The sequence below is a fragment of the Geotrypetes seraphini genome, chromosome 5 (assembly GCF_902459505.1).
Source record: "Geotrypetes seraphini chromosome 5, aGeoSer1.1, whole genome shotgun sequence".
Lineage (NCBI taxonomy): Eukaryota > Metazoa > Chordata > Amphibia > Gymnophiona > Dermophiidae > Geotrypetes > Geotrypetes seraphini.
This window is the reverse complement of record NC_047088.1, coordinates 16,693,076-16,706,680: the sequence shown is the minus strand read 5'-3', so window position 1 is coordinate 16,706,680 and position 13,605 is coordinate 16,693,076. Positions and strand designations below refer to the sequence as shown.

Sequence of the window (13,605 nt, the reverse complement as noted above, 5' to 3'; positions counted from 1 at the left end):
TCATTCTGGAGTCGCACCCTGTCAGTTATCTCCTGCGCCTACCTACTATCTTTCAGAAAAATCAAATCCAAACTGATACTTGCATGTCAGTCTTTAATTGTGTGTTTGTTTTGAGTATTTAATGGCAATGTTTTATGATTTCATAGAAGAATAGAGTTGTTGGAGTTTTCCTGTTTCTCTCCTTCACATTTGTTTGTCTATGTGGCTATCGTCTGCTTTGATACAAACTGAAGGGGGCAGCGTTGCCCTCTTGTGAAGGAGGAGGGATTCAAAAGCTGGCGTGGATTCCTTCTGCATGTGAGTACTGGAATATTACCTGTCTGTCCAGAATGACAAATGTATCTACTAGAAAATATATTAGCAAGGTAAGAACATAATCTCTTTTTCTGCTATATCTTTTTTTGAGATTCTTCTAGTTTTTGTGTTTAGTTTGTGATATCAGCTGACGTTTTAAGGGATAATTGTAGGGAGTTTGCTTTTAAAAATTGACTTGTGGGTCTACAGATATTTAGTAACTGTGGGTCTGCTGCACCATATGGAATCTCAGATTTACTCTAAGGGTATTATTGTACATCCTAATAGGCTATTCTCTTTTTTTTTTTTTTTTAGTATTTGTATATTTAATGTCTCAGCTTTCTTAAATCAGCAGCTCATGTGAGAAATTATTTTCCAATTCCCCTAAATAATGTGAAATTATCAGCTAATTATGTATGGCATGATTATGTGATACTCCACAGGAGCAATGTCAGAGTAGTAAATTCATGGAATGGTCTCCCAGGCTTGATGGTTTTAGACAGATGACCAGAATTCAGGAAATCCCTGAATAAGCCTAGAGGACACCTGAAGAAGACAGAAGTAGAGAGCCACATGGTGGTAGATCAGGGATTTCAAAGTCCCTCCTTGAGGGCTGCAATCCAGTTGGGTTTTCAGGATTTTCCCAATGAATATGCATTGAAAGCAGTGCATGCACATAGATCTCAAGCACATTCATTGGGGAAATCCTGAAAAGCCGACTGAATCGCGGCCCTCAAGGAGGGACTTTGAGACCCCTGTGGTAGATACATTTAAATACCTTGCAGTAATGCCTAGATCTACTAGGCATTACTGCAAGAACAAAATTGGGAGGTTCCTATCTGCGAGCATTTACTGCTTTAATTAGACACACAGCTTTTCAAATCAGTCCTGGTGACATCACATTTAGACAGGTCTTCAGGATACCTATAATGAATTTGTAATAATGCATAATGGCTGTGTGCTGTACTGTATACAGAGATCTAATGCATATTTGTTATGAAAATCTGATTGTCTGTGGAGTTAGCAGGGCTTGTTTAGGATGGCCTGGGTTATACAAAGGAGCTGTTCTCACAAATGTTCAGTGCTGTTATGGAAGAGTTCTAATGCTTATCTGTAATTTAAGTCCTAAGCTTGGAAACAATCCTTATCCCAGGACAAGCAGGCAGGTATTCTCACATATGGGTGACGTCATCGACGGAGCCCAGATGCGGACGCCTCACAAGCAGACTTGCTTGAAAACTCAAAGTTTCGAGTCGCCCGCATGCGTGAGTGCCTTCCCGCCCAGGGCAGGGCGTGTTTCCTCAGCTTAGTTTACCTCGGAGCCGAAAAGTCCATCTTTGACTCTCTGCATGAACTTTGTTACTTAATACCTTCTCTGAACCACGGTTTGTACTTCTTTTTCTCATGAATCGCTGTTCTTACTTTATTTTATTTTCTTTAAAAAAAATAAATAAATTCTTCCGTTCGTTTTCCGGGACAGGCCGCCCGGCCGCAGCCCAAGGGCTTCGATCTTGCAGCGGCTATTTTTTCTTCTATGCCCCGGTCTGTTACGGGCTTCAAGAAGTGTGGCAAGTGTCAGCGCACGATATCTCTTACGGACCCACATCGTCGCTGCCTCAAGTGTCTTGCCTTGTCAAACACTTCAGCCTCGTGCTTTCAATCGTTGTATCTTGGTGGACCAGCTCTTCGGGATGGAGTCTTCTTCTGATCCCTCGACTTCGAAGGCGACTTCGGCCTCGACTCCTACGAGGCTCCTCATGCTTCTACTGCTTCCACCTCGAGCCTCATCAGACCTTGATCGTTTGCAGCGGCTCTTTCTTCGACGACATCTGCTGTATCTTCCCCTGTTTCCTCGGGTCAGATAGCTCAGCAGTCAGTTCCACCGGTAGTGATTAAGGTGCCTAAGACTCTCAGGTCGAAGCACTCACACTACCTCGAAGGAACCTCCAGCCAAGGCAGGTGATCCGGTTTCAGACGCAGATCCATCCTTGCCGGCTTCTTTACAGACCATGTTAAAGAAGCAGTTTATTCAGTTCCTTACAAATATGGGACCCAAACTGCTTCAACACATAAACACATCTAAGAATGATCCGTTCCTTAGCTAAATTTCTCGACTATTCTGCTTTAAACACTTATTCATTCTCTAGTCATTTCCTGTTTGGACTACGGTAACGCCAAGAAAGAGCTAAGACGTCTACAGATAGTTCAGAATACTGCCATTAAAATCATTTATAAAGTCAAGAAATTTGACCATGTAAATCCTCTTCTAATTAAAGCTCACTGGCTCCCTATCAATCATCAAGTTACATATAAAACGGTACTGTTAATTTTTAAAACTAGAAAAACAGCTCAGCCGTAAATTATTTATTGACTTTTGATTCCATACACTTCATCTCGCACCCTTCGATTCTTTGATCAAAACTTGCTAGCCATTCCGTCACTGAACCATATAAATCATAGGAGAAATACTATCTTTTCCGTAGTTGCTCCCTCCCTTTGGAATTCAGCACCAAACTCGTTAAGAGAGACGACAACCCTTGAGAAATTCAAGTCTTTTCTTAAGACATTCCTTTTTAAGGATGCATTCCAAGTTTAACTGTCCTTATAAGGATTTTAAAACTTTCCTTGGTCCATTTCTTTTGGACTTACCTTGACCTCTTGTTTTTCTCCCAGTATTTTCTCTTTCCTTAAAATTACATTGTAGTTCTCCCTTTTCCCTTTTATACCTGTTTGTTCAGTCATATTATAATTTGTCTAGGTGTTCTGTTTGTAGTCCTTTTATGTTAATTGTTTTGATATGCTATTTGCATTACCCTAATTTTAATTGTCCAACCACCTTGAAATATACAATAAGATGGTATATTAATCAACTTGAACATTGATATTCTCAAGGCTTACTTGGATCCTATCACAAAGTTGTCCACTCCACATTTCAGTTCAGGCTTTGAGGGAACATGGTATTCTATTGTTCACAATGCACGGTATTCCACCGTTCACAGCGCAATAACTTAAGGTCAACATTTCCATCACGGGGGGACCTGTATCTGTTTTAGTACGACAAAGGCTAAATCTGTAAGGGAATGGTTCACCAAGAGCCAGTGTTTCATTAAGGGTGCCTACTGCTTTTGCAACCTAATATTGCTGAGATGTTCTTCTATTCTGATCTTTATAGTGTTTTTGTACTACCTATATAATATTTATCGCAGGGACATTTAACACAATATACCACTTGTGATGACATACAGTTAGTATTATCCCTTAGATAGAAAAAACGATCAGTACCCAGGGTTTTCACCTCCACGGTGCCCAAGCACCGAGCCCTGCGGTACACCACTCGTGACCCTCCTCCAGTCCGAGTAGTGGCCTTTCACTCCTACCCTTTGCTTTCTACCTTCCAACCAGTTTCTGATCCATCTATGTACATCTCCTTCCACCCCATGGTTCTTCAGTTTCCGGAGTAGACGTTCATGGGGCACCTTATCAAAGGCTTTTTGGAAATCTAGATATATGATGTCTATGGGGTTTCCTCTGTCCGTTTGTTTGTTAACTCCCTCGAAGAAGTGCAATAAGTTCGTTAGGCACGATCTCCCCTTGCAGAAACCATGTTGGCTGGTTATCAGAAGTTTGTTTCTTTCAAAATGTTCATCGATGTTTTCTTTTATCAGAGCTTCCGCCATTTTTCCCGGAACCGAGGTCAGACTCACTGGTCTGTAGTTTCCAGGGTCACCTCTTGATCCCTTTTTAAAGATGGGCGTCCTCTGGGATCACTCCTGTTTTTAGGGATAGGTTGCAAATTTGCTGTAATAGTTCCGCTATCTCCTCCTTTAATTCCTTCAGAACCCTTGGATGTATTTCGTCCGGACCCGGGGATTTGTCAGTTTTTAGTTTTTCTATCTGCCTGCGTACGTCTTCAAGGCTCACTTCTATGGATGTTAATTTTTCTGCTTGACTTCCATGAAAGAATTGCTCAGGTTCCGGTATGTTTGATGTGTCCTCATTTGTAAATACAGACGAAAAGAACATGTTAAGCCTTTCTGCCACTTCTTTCTCCTCCTTCACCACTTCCTTCCTGTCTTCGTCGTCCAGTGGTCCTACCTCCTCCCTAGCCGGCTCCTTCCCTTTAACATATTTAAAGAACAGTTTGAAGTTTCGTGCTTCCCTGGCTAGCCTCTCTTCGTACTCTCTTTTGGCTTTTCGAACCACACGGTGACATTCTTTTTGATTTTTCCTGTGCTCTTTCCAGTTCCCCTCAGTTTTGTCCTTTTTCCACTTCCTGAATGAATTTTTCTTATTGCCTATTGCTTCCTTCACTATTTTGGTTATCCACGCCGGGTCTTTTGTTCGACTCTTTGTGCACCCCTTTCTGAACCTGGGGATATATATATTTTGCGCCTCGCTCACCATGCCCTTGAAAAAAGACCAGGCATGTTGTACCGTTTGCCATTTTTTGGAAGTGTTCCTAAGTTTCTTCCTTACCATTTCCCTCATTGCCTCGTAGTTTCCTTTCCTGAAGTTAAAAGTTGTCGCTATGGTTCTCTTCCCTTTCGGTATTCCTACCTCAACCTTGAACTTGATCATATTATGATCACTGTTTCCCAACGGTCCCACTACTTCTACTTCCTTTGCAGGTCCCCTTAACCCATTTAGGATTAGATCCAGAGTGGCATTTCCTCTCGTCGGTTCTCTAACAAGCTGCTCCATGAAGCAATCCTGTGTAGCTTCCAGGAATTCTGTCTCTCTAGCGCATTTTGAGCTTCCAAGACTCCAGTCTATCCCAGGGTAGTTGAAGTCTCCCATAATAACTGTGTTACCGCTTTTGCATTCTTGCTTCATCTCGGCTGCCATTTCTTCATCGATATATCCGGTTTGTCCAGGTGGACGATAGTATAGGCCTATCTTTATTTCAGGCCCTTTCCTTCCTGGTATTTTAACCCATAGCGATTCTAGCTTGTTGGCCGTCTCTGCTGTGTATATTTTTGTCGATCGTATGCTTTCTTTTATGTATAGGGCTACTCCACGTCCCTTCTGTCCTGATCTGTCCTGGCGATAGAGCTTGTACCCTGACAGTGCTGTATCCCATTTGTTTTCCTCATTCCACCATGTTTCAGAGATTCCAATGATGTCTATGTCTTCTGCATTGGCCATGGCTTCTAGTTCCCCCATTTTGTTTCTCAGGCTCCTTGCATTGGTATATATGCAATTTAGATCCTGGTATTTTGTTGTCTTCATTTCCATTCCCTGTGCTTTGGTCTTTATTTTCTTCTCTTTTGGTACAATCTTTCTAACCTCCTCTTGCAATTTGTCCCTTGCTTCTTCCCGGCCTTTTTTCCCCTCAGTATCTTCACGGGATACCTTCTTCCGAATCGTCGGCGCTTGGTCGACTGTCGGCTTTCCCCTTCTTGTTAGTTTAAAGCCTGTTCTATTCCTCTCTTGACGTTGTTTACTAGAAGTCTAGTTCCCGCTGCGCTCAGGTGCAGTCCATCTCTCCTGTAGAGCTTGCTCTTGCCCCAGAACGTCATCCAGTTCCTCACGAAGTGGAATCCTTCTTCCTCACACCATCTCCTCATCCATGCATTTATTGATTGTAGTTCCTCTTGCCTTTTCACATCTGCCCTCGGTACCGGTAGGATCTCTGAGAACGCTATCCTCTGGGTCCTCATCTTCAGCTTCCTTCCCAGAATCTTGAACTGTTCTATCAGCGTGCTTCTTCTGTAGTCTCTCCTGCTGACATCGTTCGTCCTGATGTGGATCATTATTGTGGTCTCTTCCGTCTCCTCTCTGTCCAGGATCTTTCCAATGTTGTCCACGATGTCCTTGATTCTTGCTCCTGACGTTGTTTGCTAGAAGTCTAGTTCCTGCCGTGCTCAGGTGCAGTCCATCTCTCCTGTAGAGCTTGCTCTTGCCCCAGAACGTTGTCCAGTTCCTCACGAAGTGGAATCCTTCTTCCTCACACCATTTCCTCATCCACGCGTTTATTGATTGTAGTTCTTCCTGCCTTTTCACATCTGCCCTCGGTACTGGTAGGATCTCTGAAAATGCTATCTTCTGGTTCCTCATCTTCAGCTTCCTTCCCAGAATCTTGAACTGTTCTATCAGCGTGCTTCTTCTGTAGTCTCTCCTGCTGACATCGTTCGTCCCGATGTGGATCATTATTGTGGTCTCTTCCGTCTCCTCTCTGTCCAGGATCTTTCCAATGTTGTCCACGATGTCCTTGATTCTTGCTCCTGGGAGGCAGGTCACCAGTCGATCCTCTCTCCCTCCTGCAATGTGGCTGTCCACATGCCTCAGGATCGAGTCTCCCACTAGGATCGCTGATTTTCCCTTCTTCAATTTTCGCTTAGGTCTCAGGTCGATGTCCTTGGTGTGCTTCCCTCTTTCTTCTTCTGGGCCTCGACTAGCCAATTTCTCCCCTTCATGCGGTATCCCTCTGTGGATGTCTTCTTTGAGGTTATCTGCTTCTTGTTCTCCCTTCCATGTTGGTGTCGGGGTGACTTCTTCTTTCATACGAAGTTCGTTCTCTTCCACCCTCTTCCTGTATGCTTCCTCAATGAATTTCTCGAGTTCCCTGACTTCCTCCTCAATGTGTCTTTCTCTCGTGAAGACTTCAGCTGTCTTGATTGGGTCCTCCATGGTGTAAAGTCCTTCTAGTTCCTGTATCTTGTCCTCCAGTCGCTTGACTTCCTTCTTCAAGCTTTTCAGCTCCTGACACCGACCGCATACATATGACTGTCTCCCCGAGGGGAGGTAGTCATACATATGACAGTCCGTGCAGAACACTGGAAAGCTCATCTTCTGGTTTCCCTCTGCTTCCATTGGTGTCCTCTCTCTCTCTCTACCTGTTCCTGGTGTCCTCTCTCTCTCTGCCTGCTGCTGGTGTCCTCTGTCTCTCTCTTTCTCTACTTGCTGCTGGTGTCTTCTCTTGCTCTCTCTGCCTACTGCTGGAGTCCCCTCTCTCTCTCTCTGCCTGCTTGATGCCTCCTTAGTAACCTTGTGTGAAAGACTTGGCCCTTCTTGAGGCCGCGCGCCGTTGGCTCGACTCCTGTTATGGAGGAGCCCTGTCGATCTTCGATGACGCGGTGGGGGTGGGCGGAGTTACTCTCGCCGCTGCCCCGACAGTATTTTCACCTGCTCCTGCTTCCTTGGCTCTCCCCTGCCTCTCCTTCTCTCTTTCTCGCTTCTCCTTCGCTCCCCCTTGCTTCTCCTTCGCTCACACTGCTCTCTGCCGCTGACTCAACTCCTGTTATGGAGGAGCCCGGTCGATCTTCGATGACGCGGTGGGGGTGGGCGGAGTTACTCTCGCCGCTGCCCCGACAGTATTTTCACCTGCTCCTGCTTCCTTGGCTCTCCCCTGCCTCTCCTTCTCTCTTTCTCGCTTCTCCTTCGCTCCCCCTTGCTTCTCCTTCGCTCACACAATAGGGTGTTTATATCTGTATCTTTTCTAAAAATTGTAGTTTGAAACCCCCCTAATTCATATTAAATTTGAGTATCCAAGAACTGTATAGTTTTAACATCCCACTGCGCTGTGAACTGTATATGCTGATCACAACCATTAATCCATAATTTAAAAATCCTTCAAATCCTTCTCAGATCCCTGCCACATGAGAAATATATCATCTATAAACCTATACCAATTAGAGATATTTGAGAAATAGGACAAAGGATATACAAAACGTTCTTCAAAATCTCTCATGAAGAGACACATAATTGAGGAGGCTACCTTGGTTCCCATTGCTGTGCCCCATATTTGTCCAGGAACTAAAATTCTTTTTACAATACCAATTTACCCAATGCAACCAAAAATTCCACTTTTTCACGTGACAGTTCCTGATCAAATAGTACCCAAGAAATAAGGGCAACTGCTGCATCCTGTGATATATTTGTATATAATGCTGTTATAGCCATTGTAACTAATATGATTTTGTTGTCAATCAGGAACCTCACTGTATCCAATTTATTAATCAGGTCAGTAGAGTCTCTAATATAAGATCTTATTTTTGATACTAATGGACTCGGAAAGAAATCAAGATACTTAGACAGTGGCTCCAACAAAGAGCCGATGCCAGCTACAATAAGTCTTCCGGGGGGTGGGGAGGGGGGAGGGAGCATACAAGTAGTGACATGTATACCTTGTTTTGCTGACCTAAACAATACCACCTCAATTTCTTTTTGAAATTGACCCGTGCAGGTCACCTGCTAATTCCAAATAAGTTTTATTGTCTGTCAATTGTCTCATATCCTCCTGTTCATAATCCCTGTAAACTAAAATAACTATGGCCCCTCCCTTGTCTGCTCTTTTGATTACTATGGATGAATCTTGTGCTAGAGAGGTGATCGCATCTCTCTGACTCCTGGTAAGATTATATATACCAGGCAAGATTATATGTACCGGGCATTCTCAACTGTTCAATAATCTCCAGCTCCCTTACCCAGTTTCATTCTACCAGTTTCATTCTACCTTTACCCATTTCTATTGCTCGCTGACTGCCTCACCCAGTCAGGCACTCCTCACAACCCAAGCCGCACACCCTATCACACAACATGGCAATCTGCAATAAACAACAACTACTATTAGGGATACTATACCTATTATGCTCTAAATGCTGGGGCAATGAAGACAACCCCCCCCCAACCTATGCACACCTACCCTATCTCCTGGCTCAGACCAGTCGAACTAACTAAGCCCTCCAACCCTCTCCAACTCCTACACAACCAGCCAAAACAAGACCTTCATCAAATCACAGTTCTAAACACCACCCGCAAACACCGCAAACCTCACAGGAACAAGATCTGCAACAGAAACACAAAAAAACTAACATATTCTGAAATCCCTACAGCAAACAGTCACGAAAACATTAAGGGATACTACCTAAATACCCGTTCCGTGAGAAACAAAACCCACATAATATATGATTGGATACTACAAACAAAACCGGACCTCCTGTTTCTGACAGAAACATGGATGAACTCCGACACTGACACTATCATGAAAGAAATCCTACCTCAGGGATACAAAAAGGGATACAAAAAGATAGAAAAATTTAGTTTTTTCTGAGTTTAACTTTAATCTAAAAGCATCCAAAGTTCAACCTGATTCCACTATATCATTTCTGAGATACAGTAACGAAAATTACACACATTATTTGAGGTGCAGTCATACAATTGAGTAATACAAATTCATAGGCCTATGTGCTCTGCCCACACTCCGTCTATATACATGCCCACAGCAAAGTATACACCATCAAAGCATGCCACATACCAAAATTACCAATGCTGACGTCGGAGAGGACGTTCTGAGCCAGCCAATCGCTGCCTGGCTGGCCCAGAACGTCCTTTCCGACTTCAGAATTGACGTCGGAAAGACTTCCTGTCGACTTTAGCAGCTGCAGCTTGGCGGTAAGAGCAGGGGAAAAGGAGGGAGGCTTTTTTTTTTTTTTTTTTGAGCGGCAGGGAGGCAGCAGGTTGGCTATGGCTAGGGAGGGAGGCAGACAGGCTTCGGGGGTGGGGGTGGGACAAAGTGTGGAAGGCAGTGAGAGGGACATAGGAAGGAGGCACTTGGGGCACTAAAGATAGGAAGGGGCACTAAGGACATGAGAAGGAGGCACTGGGGGCACTAAAGACATGGGAAGGATGCACTGGGGGCACTAAAGACAGGAAGGGACACTAAGGATATGGGAAGGATGCACTGGGGGCACTAAAGACAGGAAGGGGCACTAAGGATATGGGAAGGAGGCACTGGGAGCACTAAAGGCATGGGAAGGAGGCACTGGGGGCACTAAAGACAGGAAGGGGCACTAAGGACATGGGAAGGAGGCACTGGGGGCACTAAGGATATGTGAAGGAGGCACTGGGGGCACTAAAGACATGGGAAGGAGGCACCGGGGGCACTAAGGACATGGGAAGGAGGCACTGGGGGCACTAAGGACATGGGAAGGAAGCACCGGGGGCACTAAGGACATGGGAAGGAAAGAGGGAGGGAATAGAAAGGGACAATTCTTGGGCCTGAGTGCAGAAAGAAAGAAATGAAAGAAAGGATACACAGACAGAAGGAAACGCAACCAGAGACTCATGAAATCAATCACCAGACAGCAAAGGTAGGAAAAATGATTTTATTTTCAATTTAGTGATCAAAACGTGTCAGTTTTGAGAATTTATATCTGCTGTCTATATTTTGCACTATATTTGTCTGTTTTTCTATAGTTACTGAGGTGACCAAGATCGCAGAAATGGGGTGGAAACGGGGTTTTTAAATTTTAGTCCTAGTAGTTTGCCGGTCCACAAAATAATTCTTTTATTTCTGTCGGTCCATGTTGAAAAACACTAATGTAGAGTATGATGGCTTTCTTTTTCACCCAGCCGCACGCGTTCAAAAAGCCGTGCACGCGCGTCTGCTCGAGTTGATCAATCTTCTCTCCTCTCCTGCAACTTCCTGTTTCCGGTTGCGTCAGAGTAGAATATTGAACAAATGAGCAGCCGTATGTGCGGCTGGGCGAAAAGAAAGCCAGCATACTCTACAGGAAATTATATATATATATATATATATATATATATATATATATATATATATATATATATATATATATATATATGAATTAATGTGTTACAAAGACATTGGATTGGGTCAAATCACTCCCCCCCAAAAAAAAATAAAAATAAAAAATTGCCAAAAATAGGACCAGGCTAAGAGGACATATGTGTTGTGTTGAAGAAAACATTTCCTTTCATTTGTGTGTATGGGAAAATGGCTTAATAAATCAGGTTATTAGGGCAATGGTGACAGCAAACAAAGAAACAGAGGAAATTTTGACTGATTTGAGAAAAAATAAATAAAAGTTTTCTACAGTTAAAATCAATGCAAGCTCTCATTTCAAGGACACTTGTTAATGATTTTGTTCTCCTAAATCCAGTATGCTGACTTTTGCAACACTTGAACAATTTGTAATTGCTTAAGTGGGAGGGGGGGATTTATGAAAGGGCGTTAAGCGTGTTATCGTTTGCTAACTCTAAAATTGCATCTTTGGCGGTTAGCGCACAATAATACGCCATATGCCCTTTCATGAATTTTCTCTTAATGGTCCTAAGCAAACACTGAATGTTGAGCCATCTTTCTGTCTCTCATATGTTCCTGATCCATTTAAACTATCACGTCTTAATCTGGGTCAAAGTGATGTGATTGGCTGATCAATAAAGATTAAGACCAAGTATTGATGATATGCCTAAATAGGTTGACTGACATAGGTATCTGATCATTTTTAAGACACAGTGAAGTTTTGAGAAGTTGTTGGGTGCCATCTACTCATGTTCGAGTCCTAGCGACTTGACGAATTGTGGATCTAAAAAGAAATCTGTTTTGTGATAGTTTGGAAAGGTCCTCTAAAGTTATCCCCATGGTTGTTTGAGAAGTAGAGATTTTAATATGAATAGTGCTTTTGTGTGATAAAATTTTTATTTCTTATTTTAGGGGATGAAGGAGAAAATAAATCGAGGCTTGCTGCCATAGAAGATGATGATGATGACGATGATCCTGAGAATAGGTATGATTCCATCCGTATGGACTTTAAAAAGGTTATAACACACCCTAAGCGTGGGCACAAACCAAAGCAACGGAACAGCAAGCAGGTTGTAAAAACCAGGACTTCCTGCCTTGTACAGACTCGCTCGCAGGCTGCCCGCTTCTTTGACCGTGTGGTCAGCAAACCACAGCCAAACCCCCGAAAAACAAAGCGTAAATAATATATTTTTGAAAATAACACACCTTGCATAGGGTGTGTTATAAAATGCACTGCAGCACTGTCAGTTGTATGTTCCCATGTATATGTGTAAAATAATATAATTTTTTTTTTAGTGGCTAGTGTTTACCTTGGCAAGAACTTTAGCTTTGATGAATGAGAATTTGCCTTCTTGACTAGGTTTTAAGCTTCTGGCAGTGACGAACAAAATGTTTATTGTTGAGACTTATATTGCTGCTACCTAACTTGTTATAGTTCTGTTTCCTTAAAAATGTATTTTGTTGAAAAGAACCAAAGAATGTGAGTTTACAGGGAAGAAGATTTTCATAGGTTTGTGTCTTTGTTCAGCATGCTGTCTTTGAATTCATCTGTGGATATGAAAGATTAATGACTAATGTGATTTTAAACATGGTCCATAAGTTCTACTTTATCAAATAAACTTCTGTAGGGCAGTTTAGCATTTCTAGTGTACATAAACCTGAACACCAAAGTAAATAGAAATCTTATTGTACTGTAATATAAACAAAATGAAATTGTGATTTCTAATGCAACAGATACTCCATTCCTAAACGTGTGGGTAGTCAGTTTATTCTCACAAGAATTCTTTTAGGGAGCATCATTAGCATTATTTTGCTCCACCTCCCTTCCTTCTGAGTTGTCCTCCAATTCCTCAGTTGTCTCTCTACAAACGAGATGGTAGGAGCTGGTCTTTTCTGCTCATGTTTATTAATATCTTCTTTTTTTGGACTGTTTGCTGTAGAGGATCCCACTCCTGGGACATATCTGGCTGTGAGAGAGCATAGACTCTTGAGATTGAGGCTCTTCTTCCAAAGGGCAGACTGCTTTGCAGTGCACCCACTTGGACAGCAAGCACTACCAATTTGGGGGCTCAAGGACTATTTCCTTCGGAGCAGGGCTTGCCCCAGGTTTATCCACAGTGGACTTGTGAGCAAGCTGAGTGACTCCATAGCAGTTTTTCCAGGATTGGGGCCAACTGCTTTCCTTCCCTCCTTTGCGTGCATGTGATCTGGTGGGGGTTGAGGTCTCTGGCTGCATCATTAGGTCCGAGGGGCAGTCGGAAGACACAAGCAGTTCAGATTCCAGGCTTGTTGAGGCAGAGGTTCTCTCTGTAAGTTGTTTGTAGCTTCCACACTTGCAGTTTCCAACACATAGCATAACACAGCCAAGTTTGCGGTGGATGGCTGTCTGAGGATCATCTGTGTTCTCTGTGATGAGCGGCATGTAAGGTAGACTAAAACCTCTGACTTAGCCTTATCTGGTCCCTTCGAGATGTTAGTGCTCACTTTTTTCTGAGGGCTCAGCAAAAAGTCCAGATTTGAACCAGGAAACTCCGGGTACTTTCCCAGCTAAACACAGATATGAGGCGGCAACAAAACTCCAGAAAGGAGGTTGTGAGCATCTGCAGGAGCTGTCTGGATATCTTGGTCAGGAGTTTCCCCTTGAATTCATCAATATGATCTTTGAAGCTTGTATTAACAAGGGCCACATGCTTGCCTTGGGTGTTTTACCTCCCCCTCCCCAATGAGCACAATTCACCAGCAACAGTGCCATGTGCAAGATGGGG

General features: G+C 43.3%; 1 protein-coding gene across 7 annotated transcripts in view; it reads left to right on the top strand.

The window, feature by feature from the left end:
* Positions 1–13,605, top strand: part of ATRX (ATRX chromatin remodeler) — a 643,287-nt gene that overhangs the window by 134,455 nt on the left and 495,227 nt on the right. For all 7 annotated transcript variants that reach the window (XM_033946347.1, XM_033946348.1, XM_033946345.1 and 4 more), the window contains one exon: positions 11,753–11,825. In XM_033946347.1, coding sequence (XP_033802238.1) covers positions 11,753–11,825 — 73 coding nt within the window. The remainder of the gene's footprint in view (positions 1–11,752; positions 11,826–13,605) is intronic.